The sequence below is a fragment of the Pempheris klunzingeri genome, chromosome 6, assembly GCF_042242105.1.
Source record: "Pempheris klunzingeri isolate RE-2024b chromosome 6, fPemKlu1.hap1, whole genome shotgun sequence".
In the NCBI taxonomy this organism is placed as follows: Eukaryota; Metazoa; Chordata; class Actinopteri; order Acropomatiformes; family Pempheridae; genus Pempheris; species Pempheris klunzingeri.
This window is the reverse complement of record NC_092017.1, coordinates 20,723,307-20,740,582: the sequence shown is the minus strand read 5'-3', so window position 1 is coordinate 20,740,582 and position 17,276 is coordinate 20,723,307. Positions and strand designations below refer to the sequence as shown.

General features: G+C 41.5%; 1 protein-coding gene across 1 annotated transcript; it reads right to left on the bottom strand.

Annotated features, from left to right (window-relative positions):
• Nucleotides 1–274: 274 nt before the first annotated feature.
• LOC139202810 (nuclear receptor subfamily 2 group F member 6-like) lies at nucleotides 275–11,219 on the bottom strand. The gene is made up of 5 exons (XM_070832394.1): nucleotides 9,690–11,219; nucleotides 8,496–8,590; nucleotides 4,260–4,594; nucleotides 3,210–3,456; nucleotides 275–2,733 (listed from the first exon to the last, which is right to left on the bottom strand). The coding sequence occupies exons 1-5, from the start codon at nucleotides 9,956–9,958 to the stop codon at nucleotides 2,459–2,461; spliced, it is 1,221 nt and encodes a 406-aa protein (XP_070688495.1). The 5' UTR covers nucleotides 9,959–11,219; the 3' UTR covers nucleotides 275–2,458.
• Nucleotides 11,220–17,276: the final 6,057 nt, after the last annotated feature.

Sequence of the window (17,276 nt, the reverse complement as noted above, 5' to 3'; positions counted from 1 at the left end):
TACAGACTAAGGTAACGTCTTCACATATCGTGTTTTGTCTGATCAATAGTCTAAAACTCAAACATATTCAGCTGGAGCCTGCAAACATTTGCCATTTTTTGCAAATGAAACAATTACTTGATGACCAGAATTACTGTTGAATTGTCTCTTAATTAACTAATAGAACTGATTCATCACTTCAGCTCCAGTTGGAGAGTCAAAGTGTCTCTGTTTTACTACAGATGTGTGCAGTGTCTCACTCTCTCAGATACTCACAGAGGGAATGTGCATCGATTTATTCCAGGTTATGCAAAAATAACCAGTCAGTCATATGAACAACTTCTGTATTTGTAGGTTTGGCATGGTCATAGAAACATGCTTCTTTTAAAAGTAAAGCTACACAGTCAAATCACTATAGTTTATATTCCAACAAATAACAAAAGTGATTCAAGGACAGCATGATGAGCTGTTGATGAAGTTGTTTGACAGCATCTGAAATCATGGCCATTGTTACCTTTTTTATGATATAATAACAGATAATGGAAAAATTCATACCAAAAACACGTTCATCTCCACACTGTCTTCAGTTAATTTGGCAAGAAAAACATCTATCACACTGAGCTGCAGTTTATGGCATTAACACTCATGAATGTGACTGCCTAGTACCTTTTATCTCAGTACCAACAAACACCATAACCTTTACAACAGTTACAACACAGTGGAGTACCTTGCATAAGCACACTAATTATCTGAAAATTGACGCACCGCTTTTAAAAGGGGCCACAAACGTGTGAAAAATAAGTCAACTTGAGCTACCTCTAGCTTCATGAGAGCAAAGGAAACAGTCTCCAGCTTGCAGAGATGAACCAGGAACACGAAGGTTGCTTGACTCAGTGTAGCGTCCAGTAAAACTTTGGGAGTCCTCTTTACATCATGCATTACATTTCTAAACATTTTCAAATATCTTTTGGCCAAAGTCTGGTGTACAGGCAAGTCAACATGGGTATATCACTGTTCATGGTTTCTGTGATAAATATACCTTGATCCCTTTATATTTATCTTTAACACATGAATATACAATCTTTGTCTTTGATGTATAAAACATGAGGTAATAATGTTCGACAGGTATGTGACTGTCTGAGGAGCCAGGGTGTGTTTGAGTACATTCACCTCCACTTCCTGTCCATCACCACTGCAGCGTTATTGTATATTATACTATATTTAAGGAATAGCTCAACATTTTGGGAAGTATAATTATTCATTTTCTCTCTGAGAGTGCAGTAAATATGAAGCTTGGCAGCTGGTTTGATTAGCTTAGCATAAAGACTGGAAGCAGGAAGAAACAGCTAGCCTGACGCTGTCCCAAGGTGGCTAAATCCACCTACTATCACCTCCAAAACCTACTAATCAACAAGTTAGATCTCATTTGCTGGATCCACACAAAAGCTGATGTGTAAAAGCAACCGTCTGCTGTTAAATTTGGGTCATTTGGCTGAGAGCTGTTGCCACTGGTGGAAGCGTCAGCACATGACTCCTATAAAACTTGTTTTTACACTTCAGCTTTTGTACATATTAAACAGAAGATACAACATGTTAGTGAGCTTTAGAGGTGTTGCCAGGCGGATTCTTATTACCTTTGGACAGGGCCAGGCTAGCTGTTTCCCCCTGTCTCCAGTCTTTATGCTAAGCTAAGCTAACCAGCTGCTGGTCTCAGCTCCATATTTACCACACAAACAAATGTAAGTGGAGTCGATCTTCTCATCTAACTCACAGCAAGCAAACGCTTTACCCAAAATGTTGAACTGTTGAAGTACATAACATACAAAATATGTCTTGTATATACAGTACTTCATATAGTACAGAAATACAATGCCCATGTCTCTTCTTTGTTTTAATGCTGTGCAAGGTGATACTCTTCACAAATACATTTGGTAACAAAGTCTGATATTTGATCCCACATATCAAACAAGACACAACTTTGGCATGATCTGCACAACATGTCCCTGTTGCGATGATATAAAGCTCTGAAGCTGCCACTGCTATGGCTTCATTCTGACTGACACAACACACAGAGCCTGGATTCAAACTGAGTCACATTAGGGGTGATATGGGAGGAGGTAGTACAGGCACGTGGCCTCATGTTAGAGTCTGCATTTTAATTAAAGCCCTGTTTTTTTGTCCAGAATGAGACAGAGAGAGATCAGACGTAGGAAAACGCAGATCTGACAAGTGCTGCAAACATAAACAGTATATAAAGGACAATTACACATTTTTTGTTTCCCTGAAAGCAGCTTTGGTGTTTCGTCCACCAAACTTTACAGAGCTAATGTGGGAAAAGCTGACCTCTACACTCACAAGCAGGACCTTAAACGCCTGAGGTCCTGGTTTGTATTCACAACATTCAGTTTGTATTTGTGTGTAATCTTTGTGAGGTCTCCCAATCTGATCTCCGTCCGTCTCACTCTGGGGTCAGCGCTGCTCACTGTCCCGGCACGTAGGGCCAGCTGATGGAGCTCCCTGATAGCTGCATGTCTCGGATCAGCGTCTCGATGGGCGTCTTCCCCACCAGCCGCATGAAGAAGAGCTGGGAGATGAGGTTGGCCGGCACGGCGCGCAGAGCCGGGAGGCGTAGCAGTAACCGGCCGAATCTCTGAGGCTGGTTGGGGTACTGCAACCTCTCATACTCCGTTAGGGCGACCTGGGCCTTCTCCTGCAGGGACTCCACGTGGGCTGGGTCTGTCAGACCACATGCATCTGTAAAGCAAATAAATACGAGATCAGCACTAGTCTTTCTTACATTTTAGATTTTGTACAAACTATTACATAATTAAACAAACCAAATATAATGTGTTGATTATTGAGATTTAGAGGTGCTGGTAGGAGGATTTTTTTTAACTTTTTTTTTTACTCGGTCCTTTGTACAAAGCCAGCTGTGACATCTGTCATTTAATTCTTAAAGATACTTATGTCAAACTATCCCTTTAAAGGAAAATCTCTTGTTTTGATTGTCCCCCTACTAAAAGGTCAGAGGTCACATTCAGCCGAATCAAAGGATCCCTGCAGCTGGAAGGGATTTACTGTCTCACTGGCCTAACAAACACCTGCCTAATATCTCACACACACAGTTTTGTTTTGCTTTTCTATTAAGACACATGGGATCAGTTTACACCAAAGATATCCAGTTACAGCTGCAATCATCACTCAGACAACCTTGTAAAAGTCAAACCCACCAGGTGAAAAGAGTGCAATGGCTTTGAGGCAGCTGTATTCGGCTGTGTCCACCTGCAGCCTGTTCAGCTTGTCCACCTGGTCCTGGAAAACCCTGACCTGGTCCATGAAGGACACCACACGCTCAGCAGACATGGGCGATGAGTGGAACCCGGCAGCTGCCAGCAGGGGAGCCATGTGCAGGGGCAGAGCAGACTGGGCCGCATTCAGGATGAAGAGCTCGCTCCAGCTCAGCCTCAGCAGCGCCACCTGTAGGGTGAGTAGAAAGTAATAAAGGATCACTCAGAGTAGGGAGTCCCTACAGAGCTTTATCACAGCAGTAGGAAGTAAAAGGAAAAGCATTAATGTTACTTATAACATCGTAACATTAGATAGTCTGTGTGTCCTTTAAACTAAATGTAAACAAAATGACATGGGCGATAACGGATGAAGGCAAATTCAGTGGTTGGTTGCTACTGCTTGGGAGATCCTTTTCTTGATACCTCACATCAGGGCAAATAGTTTAATCCAGTATTTCCCAGAGGTCCACCGCCCTCCATGTTTTAGATGTTTCCATGCCCTGACACGCCTCATTCAAATTTCTGGATCATTATCAGGCACCATCAGAGGCTTAATACCAAGCTGATCATTTGAATTAGATGTGTTGGGGCAGGAAAACATCTAATGCAGTGTTTCCTACTGCTCACTGCTCTGCATGTTTCAGGTGATTTTCTGCTTTAACACACCTGATTCACATGATCAATACTCTCTCATCAAGCTCTGCAGAAGCCTGGTAACAACCCATTTATCTGAATCAGGTGTGTTGGAGCAAGAAAACATCTAAAACATGCAGGACAGGTGGCCTCCAGGACCAGGATTTGGAAACGCTGCATTAATCTGTGAAGGTCAGTATTAGTGAGTAAAACATTAGAGGTCTTGTTTATGGTTGAGACTAAAAAGAGAAATGCTGTTCAACCTGTAATATTAGCATCTGAATTTGGAAAGGAAGGAAAAGAGAATCAAACAAAACAAAAGAGGAAGTCACCGACTACTGTCTGTATGTTTTGACTGACCTGCTCTGAGACTGGCAGCTCTGGGAAATATGGGATGTTTCTGGCCCACTCAATGGTGCTGAAGAGGAGCCGGGCAGCCAGCTCACAAATGCTGTCGATGCCCATAACGGAGGCTCCGCTCGCAGATGCCTGCATCTGTGCCTGGCTGTATGGGGCCCCGTAGCGGCTGTTGGGGTACGGCTCGGCCCGAAGGAGCTGGGAGATGAGCTCTGACACCGGCTGCCCATTGAAGTAGTCCGCCCCGATGTGACCTGGCACTGCACCTCCAACCCCACCTGCCAGGGAGTTGGGGCTGATACCTGAGTGAGATGGAGGGATTCGGCCTCGCTGGACAGCTGCAGAGAAACGAGAGAGGCAATAGATTGTGAATCAAATGCAGTGACTGTTTCTTGACGTCCTTTTGTGGATCGATTTGTGGCACGTTGCAAATCCGTGGCACAAATCGTCGAGCACTTGGTTTCACAGATTACAGTTAAAGGATTTGTTATTTGTCATGAACCACAGCACCTGCTTGAATGACACATGGCTTGAGTATCCAGTGGAGCCCCGAGACATTTTTATAGCAGTGGCCAGATGAGGCCTTGGCGGTGCCACTGCATGTATTCATAATCCACTGGGAGTTTCTCCGCTGAGCTGCTTCACTGTTGGGTCCAATCAACGCAAAATATAGGCTACATGTTTTTATATACCCCCAGCCCCCGCTTAAATAAAAATACCCAAGTGCTGAGTGGCTCACTGGTACAGTCAACAGGCCAACAGGGATTAAAATCAGAAAGGTTTGTCTTTGACTAGGTGGTTCCTGAGCTGTAGCGGGTCCCTTTGGATGAAACATATTCAACCGCTCATACAGACTAATTGCTGTTAAGTGTCACTGAACCGACCAATAGCAGTCTGGAGGAGGCTGGACATTAAAAAATGTTTGACGTGCTGCAGAAAATTAAAAATTACTTAAAGTTATTACTTAGCATTAATGAATTAGAGACTTAACACCAAAGACCATTTTCTTGCTCAAGGATTTAATGAAGGACTAAAACCTACAGAATTGATAAATGATGGTTGAGTATTTCTTAACCTGCTAGTGGTGCAATAACACCACTATATTATATTTTATGAATATATTAACATTATATAATGAATATATTATATTTATTTATTTAATGCTATAATGTTATACTAATTTATACTAATTACTCATCCAGGTTGAGGATAGTGTATCTGCAGTGGTCGGATGTAGACTGAGGCAGTGTCACCCCAATTTCTGATCATTTTAAATGAACCAAGAAATATTTTTAGTTTCCAGCCCCAGTAAAAGTGTGAAAAGTCTGTTGGGCAGAATGCCAATTAAGTGAAATAGGAAATATGTTTGTTTTTATTTTATGGTACTTGCCAGACTTTTCTCCTGTATTATTTATTTCATTCAATGGACTAAAATTATTGTTATAAATGCTATTCAGTAATCGTCTGGATCGTGTGGGTGCTGGTGTATTGTCGTTTTTAAGAAATGTTTCATATAGAGTGCAGATTGTGCAGCCTTGGTGGAGGTTATGTGCTCTCTGAGGAACAAGAGTCCTCTCTCCTTTGAGTGTTTTGTGGTTCTCTCAGCTTTTGATTCAAGCCCTCATTGAACCAGAAGAATATTAGCTTTTAGTCTGAATAGCGATTTGAAGGTTGTGGAAAATAAAATAAAATTTCTACGGTAACATGAAAAAGTATTTTTTTTTTCCTCATCATCATTCAAGCTCTTCAAGAACATCTCGTCCTGTTCTGTGAAAACTGTGTGTCTCCGAAAAGCAAACCTTGTGTTCCGCTTAGATAATTCATTTGGTTTAAATCATTTATGAAGCTTAAGAAGTGGGAACGTTTTCTTGGGACAGTGACAATATAAATGTATGATGTCGTCTCTTTTCCTCCTCCATCTCCTGAGAGACACATCTTGCTTTCCTGTCTGCTGTTTAGTGTTTGTCATGCAGTCTGCAGTGGGTTTATCAGAGCTTTTTTGGTCAAAAACAGCTGCCTGATGCTTCTGCAAACGTGACTTGTGAGAGTAGTTGTGTCCCGTCAATCCAAAACATTGAGCTAAAAGATCCTAAAACGGTCCAAATCACAGTATGTGTCATGCTCTATCCAAAATGTAGATGTTTAAATAGATACATGAGTGAACCTTTAACAGAGTTGTAATTCCTTGTAATTATTATCACCAACCTTTTAATACAACCATAAAATACTGATAGTGATGTGATACTTGACTGTTTTATTTTATTGTAGTCCCTAGTGATTATAATCTAATACCACTGTCCTGAAATGAGAGCTCTATCTGAGGTTAACACTGCTTCCCTGCGCTGAACTTTAATGAACTGTTTTAAATTGTTACACCTCCAATGCCAAAATATCACTTAGGCAGTGAGTGTGTGCTCCCCTGACTGGGTCAAAGGTGAAAAGAGACTTTTCCAGGTAGTGTGGAAACAGTGCAACCTGCGTCACGGCCACAGTCAGCATGGTTCATTAATAACCAGGCCCAATATAACCTCTGGCACTCTGTCACCTCAGTGCAGGTTATGTATGGGACAGCTCGCGGTGTCCACTGACACAGACTGAAATACACAGACGGTTAGGTTATAGGCGACTAGAATATAGTTACAAATGGATTTGAAATAGTTTATAATGTGATAATGAGGGTAGGAAATGTAAAAGAAATAATTAAGCTGGGGGAAATGGGAATAATCTCTCTTACTACTAATGAACCTTACAGAAATTAACCCTAACCCATAACTGTAATTAAATGGATATATATAGTTTTCAATTGAGGCACAGACATTTTAGTGGATTTTGAAGGAGCGGGAGATGAACCTGCCAACTTGCTGTTGTGTTTATTTATTTTTTTGTTCTGTTATGCAATCAAATGGGGTTGCCTCCAGTTGCCTCCTCGATCCTGAAGCTCAGCAGCTGCAGGGAGTCGAGGGTGAAAACAGGCTTTGGTTGACAGTATAAATATTGTGCTTGGACCTGCAAATGTCAGGGTCTGTTTCTGTCGAAGGAGACTTTTTCTCTGCGAATTACCCGCTTCTGATATTTATGTATTTGTATGTATGTTTCTGAGTATTTGTGCTTGTGAATGTTTTGCTTTGCTGAAGGTCGAACATGAATCACAGCAACTGTATGTAAACGAAAGGATGTTATTAGTTTAAACGTCAGTGCCGGAAAGTGACTGGATACATTTACTGTACTTAAGTACAATTCTGAGGTAATTGTATTTTATTTGACTTCCATTTTATGCTACTTTATACTTCCACTTCATTTCAGGGGGAAATGCGGGGTACTTTTTTTAAAAAAAAAAATTAATTTTTCACACTCCACTACTTTTATTTGACGACAGTTACGTTGAAGATGTGTATGATTTTACAATATGATAAAAACTATCTTACAGTATAAGAAATGAATGTAATGTGCTCCACCTCGCCCAATTATAACATTGAAAAAAATGACAGTATACATGAAGGGGCCATTCTAAAAAATAAGTACTTTTACTTTTGAGACTTTAAATACAATGTGCTGATCATACTTCTTCACTTTAAAGGAGTACATTGTAACTGTCTCTATATTAACTTAACACTGAAATCCAATATTACTACCTGTTAGGCAGATATTGCAAATTTGTTGGCAGCAACGTTACTATTAATTTAGTGTCAAATTTCTGGTCCCCTAATCAATGTTCACTGTCTTATTTAGCTCTAGTTTGGTCTCCACCAGCTCCTGAGGGAAATATCTGGCTCTTTAACTACTAAATGCTCCACTATGTTCACCAGCTAGATGTGTGGTGTTTGCCAAGCAGTGTGTCGTGGCTTTATCAGAGCTTCTGGAAAGATTACAAATGAGAGTGAACTAAAACAAAATTGTGGGCCGTAAAACCGAAACAGAGCTGAAAGATGCTAAAATGGTCACAGAGCTCAGAGGAACCACGGAGTCAGGTGATCAATCTGTTGGATAGCCACCATGAGCAACCCCTTCACATTACACATTTAATTCATTGTTAGTATAAAAAAAGAGGTTAGTGCAGCTTTAGATGAATGATCTTCCACCTCTGTGAAACCTTAAAGTCCAACAACAACCTCAGAGATTAAAACACCGTTCAGTCTTCTACTTTTCACCTCTAGCAGTGAAAAACTCATTCATGTGTCTCCTAATCCTAAAGTAAACACCATCGACCTGCTGTGCACATGGATGACAGAGCTTTGATACCTTCTTTGCGCATTCCAACGCGGAAACATTTCTTCAGGCGACAGTATTGGCACTGGTTGCGGTGATGCTGGTCGATTTGGCATTCTCGATTTGATCTGCGCAAAAGACAAAACACAAAAAAACAATATGTCAAGTTCACGGATATTTCTAGACAGTAAACAAGAAATACTTCAAAGAACTGTAAACACTGAGTTTCCCATAATGAAGAGGAGTTTGTCTTTACATTGTTGTCTCCCCCCTTTCTCTCTCTCTCCCTCCCACTGACTCCTATGATGAGTGAACTGTGTGAGCTGGCGTGGCTGAAAAGCTATCAAGGCTGTGACCTTTGTAAATCATCAGCCCTACACGCCCTTGTGTTGCCTTTTACAGCAGGACAAGCACTGCCAGCGTTTCACACAGAAGCCTTTTCAGCTCCAGACATGACAAACTGACTTAAAAGACACCTTCCTTTCAGAGTTAGTGCATTATTATGTGGAAGAAATGACCATATTCAGAAGCTGAGCGGAGTCTTAGTAAAAGCAGGGAATTGAGTTGCAACATTATGTTCCTGTGGTGAAGAATAATGGGAATGTTGACCTTCTGAGGCAATCCATCCTCACATGACTGACCTTCAGGGCTTTCATTTCTTTTTTTTTTTCTCCTAGGGCTGTTTGTGAGACCTATCCAAGGTTGGAACAGATCATTCTGGAGCGAGAAATGGACTAATCTGCAGTCTCCTTCATGAATGTGAATGACAATATAATGGCTTTAAAGAAAGATGATAACACTTTAACCTTCCCACATTTAGCAGTTATAAGTTCCATATATTTAACAGATGGTTTATAACACACTATAATGCTGTTAAACGCAGATATAAGGACATTTGTAATGTAAATAAATGTAAAGTATTTGTCAACAGTTATAAATTCTCCGGTAAAAACACTTCTTTTATTATTACTGTTTTTAACTATATTGTCATTCATTATCTGGTTATACACCATCCTGCATTTATACCCACAGGATGAGTTATAACTGTTGACAGATTCATTTATAAATGCTTCTATCACCTTCCAACCACTTATAGTCTGACATATATTGATTATTAAATGTAAAGTAAAATATTACCATAAAGTTAGTGTGAGTCCAACAAGATGTCTTAACAAAAAGAGAAGAAATGTGAATGTAAACCAGTCTGAATCTCCCAGCAGTCCTTACCTGCAGGAGTAGTTGAGGTTTCGTCTGATGCTCCTCTTGAAGAAGCTCTTGCAGCCCTCGCAGGTGAACACGCCGTAGTGCTTCCCACTGGACTTGTCCCCGCACACCACGCAGTCCACCACGCAGGCCTTGTCCTCGTCCCCGACGTCCACATCGCTGCTCCCAGCCTGAGGCGAGCCCTCCTCTTCCTCCCTCCTCAGGTAAGCCTTCTCCCCCAGTCCATTAGTGTCCCTGTTCGGGTTGCCCCATCCCCCGCTCACCATGGCCATATTCTCTGAGACACGCAGCCTTGTGAGTGGATCATACACAGACCCGCCCTGTCCCCCAGCGTCCAAATAGCCTCAAAGTCTAAAAACTGATTCCAGACAAGAACACAGTGTTTCTAAGTTTGTACTAAAGTCAGGTTTTGTCGAAGAACATGTAAAAGTGGGATAAAAAGTCGTCCCGGCTTCTGGCGTGTTGACCTTTCTCCCCTTTGCCGTCTGGTTGTAATGACCTGGAGGTCCTTCCCAGTGCTGTTTTCTCTCTCTCTCTTCTTTAATCCCTCGGCGCTCTCTGTTCTTGTCTTTCACCCCTGTGTTCTCTACCCTGACCTCCAATCAATGGCTCCCGAGGTCTGAGAAAACTTCAGACACACATTGAGTGGCTCAGAGTTCAGGCAGGAGAAAAGGGTGCAGCCTTGCTCTTTTCACAGGAAACAATAAATTACACTTTGACTCCTTCTCTCTTTCTCCCTCTCCTTTCTCACTTTCGCTCCAGTCTCCCCCCCCTTGGAAGAAGGTAAAAAAAAAAAAAAAAAATCACCTATCACTAAGCATGGTGACGCTCTCCAAATGCAAAAGAAGCTCTGCCCGTCTCTCAGCGTGCAACTTTCTCCCAAAAGGACAAGCAAATGGGTGGAAAATAAAACACAGCTCTCCTTCCAGCAGGGTTAAACTGCCCTGCCCTCTCCTCCAACTTATAAACTAGTCCAACCAGTTCCTGCCGTGCAGAGGTGTTATCTCCTGATCTGAGGCAGTTCTAGTCCAGACTCACTCTTGACTTGTCGAGGCTATTATAGAAGCAGAGGTGACAGTGATGAAGAGGGAAAAAAATTAAGAATTTGCTCTGGAAATGCTCATTCATATACCTCAAAGGAAAAATTACTTATAGGGAGTTTTGGAAATGACAGCGCACTCCCTTCACTCCTTGAATAATGTCTCTGTGGTCTCTGCAGCAACAAAGTTCATCAAATAAGTCCTCTTCCTCTGTGTCTGTGGTGAAATGACGTTTTCTTGTGTCTCCTCCAACTCCTCAGAGTCTGTGTGGTGTCAGAGGCTCGAATGTCACAGAGAAAACAACAAGCCAAAACAAAAGCAGAGTTGAGAAATCTCCTTGGTCGCAGTCGCACCTCCTCTCTCAGAGCTCCACAAAGTGCAGTCTCTTTCTTCCTTCTCTTGTTTTGTCAGTGCTTGTCCATCCAGCAGTAACAACCAGAGGCCAGAACCTCTCTGCATTCCCTGTCAGCAAGTCAGGGTGTACTGTTGCACTCTTTACTATTCTGCCCGTCCTTTTTTTTTCTTTTTTCTTTTCCGCCTTTCTTTCTGCTGGCCCCGGCAGGAATAAATTAGGCAAACAAGCACAGGAAAAACATGGTCATAGACCTTGTAGTGAAAGCCAGACGCTGCAGTGGAGAGCAGCCTAGAGATAGCCTCCTCTCCTGCTCCTCTCAATCCCCTCTCTGTGTCTCTGCCTCGCTCCCTCCTTTAGGGAGAGTGAGCGTGTGTCTGTGTGCTGAGGGATTTGACACTGCTATTCAAGCCCTGCCGTTGCCATGGCGCTGGATGCCTTATAAGGCCAGTGGAGTCAAAGAGCACAGAGTGGGCTGCAGCCACATGCGCACGCACACACACACACACACACACACACAGACACACTCAGAAAGAATGCCTGGCTGCCTGACTGGCTGCCTGTTTCCCCCCTGACCCCGGGCCAGCAAGGGAGCAAGGGGGAGTTAACCCCAACACTGCCGTAAGACAAAGAGGGGGCCTCGGGTCGACACACAGCGAGCGCATGGCACTCACACTCATGTTCTCCACTCCACTCTAATCCTGAAGAATTCCTCTGACTTTGTTGACCCAACAATAACAGGGAGGGCCTGTTGTTGTTGAGCAACTTGTCAAAAGGTCATATGATACACCACTGGCTCCTTTTCACACCTGCTGCACACACTCACAGGTCTATGCCACAGATCCTGGTCAACTGCTGTATCCAGGATAGTACTGGTTGTGTTTTTGTGTACGTCAGATTAAACATAAAATCCAATCAATGATGAAAAGTTGAGATATCTAACTTTTAGTCCACGCTTACAAACAGCCCAGTGTCCCTACAGGACGATTTGGCACTCCGTGATTTACATCCCACTCAGGAAGTATGGTGTGCCCTATATGCAGTGAGGTGGAGAGTGAGGTTGTGGAGGTCATGTTGTGTGGGTGGGTGAGCATGTAGCACGCCCAGTGTTCATGCAGGAGACCAGAATTCAAATTGCACCAGAGACTGGCAACAACTTTGTTTTTATTAACTGTAACCACAATCTTTCCCCAACCTTGACCAAGTGTTTCAGTTGCCTTTTCAAACTTAAAGTTGAAACTTAAACTTTCAAACTGTTTTATTTGCCATAAACATGATATTTCCCTACATTTAATCTAACAGACATGGCAGAAAGCAGGAACTTTTAAACACTGGCATGGGATAAAAAAAACACAGACAACATAACCCTGATGATGTAATCAGGGTTATTTCTTCAGACTTTAGAAACTTCTTCCAGAGGCACAAAAGACATTATAAACCTGTTTTCCAACCTTGACTTTAAGGTGCCAGGATTCTTGTCCAAATGTCAAATAGCCTCTGACTATTTCGCGAACTTTCTGAAACCAATAATCCGACATTCACATTCACTTTATGCAGAGATTGGTCAGCTGTGTGGAGTTGCGAAAGAAAGCCGGGTTTACACTTCTCTCTTTAGCTCCCCTTTTCATTCTTTACACAGAGCTCTCATCAGATCTTTCATATGAACACCTGAGTGCAACACTACGAATGTCTTCCAGCAGAGGATGTTTGAATGCGCCTTGCTTGATATGTTAATTTAATTTCCTCATTATGGTGAATGCTTAATCCGGGCAGCTTTACCTTTCCTTCAGAATGCAGATTAGTTGTATACAGGCGTATCCTCCTGTGCAAAATTGTTGGATTACCCCTCTACGTTAGACTGTAAATTATTCATGGTACAAACAAAACCTTTGTTACGTGCACGTACCACTTCTGTTTCACAGACACAAGTGTAATTTGCTGTGTAACTCATCCATCGTCTCGGCAGTTGGCAGTGCTCCTGTGGAATTTCTGGGCTGCTTTGTCTGTCATACCAACAGCATTGTCATGTGAAGGTCTCCACGAAAAAAGGGAGGACAAAATAAACAATCAGACCCTGCAACCAAGGTTTCCAATAACAGCCTCCAAATGCAGGAAAAAAAACCCACAGAGGAGGTATTCACTGCTGCATGCCTGGTTAAAAGAACCTCTATGTACCAAAAAGTGTTTGCTCATCACATGGTTTTACAGGAATTCCCCCAGGATGACAATGCGGACGACTTTGTCCCTGTAGCATTTTGTCTCTCAGATGTATAAATATCAAAGGAACAAAGAGCGAAATGCTGCAAAAAAAAAAAAGCTGGCAGGAAGGAGAAGGATTTCTCTTATGCAATTTTCGTCAGTGAGGTTAATTCAGCCTTTCTGAATGTGAGTATAAGGTAACTTTAACCCACATCTGTCACAGTGAGACTCATTGTGCATGGATAGGCCTTTTGTTTGGTTAAGAGGTTATCAGGGGCCAAGCTAAGCTGCTGTACGTTGAATTAGTGCTCTCCTTTAAGCCTCTTTATGTGTATTAGCAGAGGTCGCACCATGTGGGCTAGCGTTTGATATTTACTCATAAAATTATCATTATCTAAGTTATTTATTCAACTTCTAAGTCCAACATAAATACGACTGTCATCTGTATGTAATGTCCAGTATAAATGAACAGGAGCACTTGTCACTGTTAGTGGATACAGAGTAAAATGAAATGGTGTTTGTGCTGCTTCCTTGTTGTAAAACTTATTTTTAAACTACATAAAATGTAATTTGGTGACATTTTCGTTTCCGCCAAAAGTGCACTCACCACATGAAACCATGAAACCATGTGACCAAAACTACATTTGTGAAAGTGTGGCAAATCAAAAAAGAAAAAAAATACAGTAACTGATTGACTGATCGATTGATTATTTTGAACAAACTTTTTTTAATTAATGCATAGACAAAAATAACCTACTGAGCAGGAAATACTCTATGCTAAATAAATGTCAAGACAAGACGTGTGGAATAAATGAAAATGTACAGGATTTGGTGCTGAGAAGTACAATAAAATACCTAAAAAACAAGACTAATGATAGCAAATAGTAACAATGGTCATGTCCATTAGCAAAATAATATTTTATTATCCGCCATAATAAAGCAATAAAACAGATTTCCTCCTGATAACTGCAGTGTGGATGAGGACGACGCACCATTGAACTTTTGTCATGTGTTTTTGTCACCATGATTCTCTGCAGATTTACTGTATGAGGTTAAAGCCAGTGTGTGTTTGTGTTTGTGTTTGTTTGCCTGTTGTAGCAGTTATAAAGTGTCACTGTGCACTGAAATGTGTGTTTTGTACGTGTGAGGCAGAGCATGCATGTGTACATGTAAGACGCCTAACATACGCCTTACATACCCGTGAATCTGTAGGTGTGTGTGTGTATGTGTGTGTATGTGTGTGTATGTGTGTGTGTGTTCTTTGCTCTTTGAACTGCAGGTCAGGAATGCAGCTGCTCTCAGCGTGAAGTCGACTGTGGTGGAGTCTGTGCATTCTCAACACAGTCAGGAGTCCAGAGCCAGCAGAGCGAAGCAGACAGACTTTCGGTACACTCACCTGCACGAACACATACACACACACACACACACACACACATGCACACGACTTGAAAACACACCACCAATGTAATCCAGATATTCCCCTTAAATTTTGTTGTGCTCATTGGAACCAAAGCAGATGATATTTACACTAAATATTCAACTACGACTGCATATTTACATCAGATGTAAATAATCTTGATGATCATGAAATATTTCCCCAAATATTGGCTTGACACTTTGTCCATCTGTGTGTTGGTATGGGCAGTATCAAGGAGGGGCTACGTGCACTGTGTGATCAGTCTTCCACATGATATTGAGGTGATGGTGACTTTGTTTTAACCAGGGTGGGATGGTAATGGCTGGATGTGCTCTAGGTTTTATATTAAGCAGTCACTGACAGACATGGAAACCTGTCAGAATAAAATCAAAGATAGAGATCACACAGACGGCGACATACTTGCATGATATTTACATACAAGTGTAACCAGCTGAAGCCGTGTCCGGCTGTAGGAGCTGCTGAACTGTGATCGCCTGTTTAGCCAAGATTCACATATCTGCCTCTATAATCTCTTGCACAGAAGAGGCTTGTGTGTGTGCATCAGAGGATGATATTTAAAAAAAACACAGTATAAAAAATGATAAATCATCCTCCCCTGCTGAGGTCAAACTGCAGCAATAACTCACTTCCTGCTGTTTTTGTAGAGAATGTATTTGATGAATGACAGAAAAACACAACCAATATAAGTTAAATAAAAGAGTAAAATTCCACCATCATTTTTGTGCTTTTGAGCCGTGAAAAGTGTGACTCTACGTTAAGATCATTCTCTACGAGTGATGGCCTGAATATTAGTGTGGAAGTGTGTTAACTGCATCAGTTAGAGTGCAGAGGAATTTGAAAACTGGGGTTAAATTTTAACTCTGAGGAGTAACTCGGGGTGAACAAGCCAAGAGCACATGACTCCCTGCTCCTTCCTCGTTAGCTCCGCTGCCCTTTGGCCCAGAGGCCAGAGGAAAAAATCTTCTCCTCTCTCCCCCCTCTCTCCCTCTCCCTCCTCACAACACTCACTCCATCCTCGGGCCTTTGACCTCGAGCGAATGACGGAGCAATTTAAAATACACAGGGCAGTGGAACCTGCCAAAGAAAAACATCTGCTGGGGTGACTACAGAGCAACACACGGTGTCCAATCAATATTTGCCCTCCTCCCCCCACCCAGGACCTGCTGGAGATGGTGGGAAACTTCCCATTTGGTGTGTGTTGTTGTCATTCAAATCAGCTATCTTGTGTTCACTGTGAACAAGGTATCAAGCCATTGTTTGTAGAGGAGTCAATAGAACTGTTTACTGTAACAGATCTTTTTTCCCACGTGTCCGTTGTAAAGATAAGATATGTCATTGACTGTAACTGATGTTAAACTGAGTGGGAAAATAAGCCTCGGCTCAAGCACTTGAACTTTGACATTAACAATATTTCTGTTTTCTTCAAAGTTACATAAAACATTTTCCCACGCTAGAGGAAATACCACTAATGTTGAATAAAATCTGCATCTGTTTTTTCCAGATGAAGGTATCTCACTTTAGGAATAGGTTTATATTAATTAATACAGTTGTTCACTTTCTTGCTGAGAATTAATTGAGAAGATTGATCTTCCTGCCCCATTAAAGCTCATCAGTAACTAAGACAACTCGTTTGAGACGACACTACGCCCACTAGAGAGGAAATGTTTCCAGGACAGGCGTCTACTTAAAACTATTTATTGTCATTTTTTCCATGTCTGTGTTAGCAACCAGTTGCTGATTCACACAGATAACATTAGCGCTCATTTGTTGTTTCTGGCCACCTGATGGATGAAGGTCCAATATTTAGTTAACATTCCTGTTAACTTTTGTTTTGCCTTCACAATCTCTTTAGGGAAAATATCTCTTTATCTGCTGAACGCTCAGTCATGTTAACTTGTTGGTCTTTAACTGTGACAGCTAGTGTGGAAAACAGTCTCACAGAAGTCTGTGAAATATTCACAAAATGTTCTATCTAAAAATCTATTGATTTGTGTCCACCGACACAAATTTTCCATTTGTTTTCATGCCCCTCTGCACAATTTTCTAACTAATGTATTTCAATTCGATTATCAATATCAATTACATTATTAATCACTACAATTGTGCAAATTAAATTATTGATCAAACAAAAAATAATATAAATCTCATCTTACATTCTTCCCTCTCCTCAGATAAAATGTCCTCATTTCAAAAGTTTTGAAAAATGGACCTCGTCTTCTATTATATTTCAATCTCGTCCAGGGTTTACTGTGTTTACTGTCGAACAGCACTGAAAGTCTACGTGTTTCAAATAAGGATCTTCTGTCTGCTGTGGTACAGATTTTTTTTAATGGCTGAGCCTCGAGTGCATCAAGTGAAACATTTCAGATCATCTGTCCATGATTTATAGACGTATTCATTGGTTTGTATTGAGCGTCATAATAGCAATTATAATAATAGAACAGTTTTTTTATGTTTTGTTTTCTTATCATCGAGGAATACTGTGAACAAAACATCAAAATAATTTCACCCATGATCTTGACAGTTGTCAGTACATTCAACATGATGGTTATCTCAGGGTG

Excerpts from the sequence above, each read along its gene's own strand:
- LOC139202810 (XM_070832394.1), bottom strand. The coding sequence starts at position 9,958 with ATGGCCATGGTGAGCGGGGGATGGGGCAACCCGAACAGGGACACTAAT. Across the intron at positions 4,595-8,495 it reads CGTTGGAATGCGCAAAGAAG|CTGTCCAGCGAGGCCGAATC; the intron begins GTATCAAAGCTC and ends GTTTCTCTGCAG. Across the intron at positions 2,734-3,209 it reads CATTGCACTCTTTTCACCTG|ATGCATGTGGTCTGACAGAC; the intron begins GTGGGTTTGACT and ends TTTGCTTTACAG.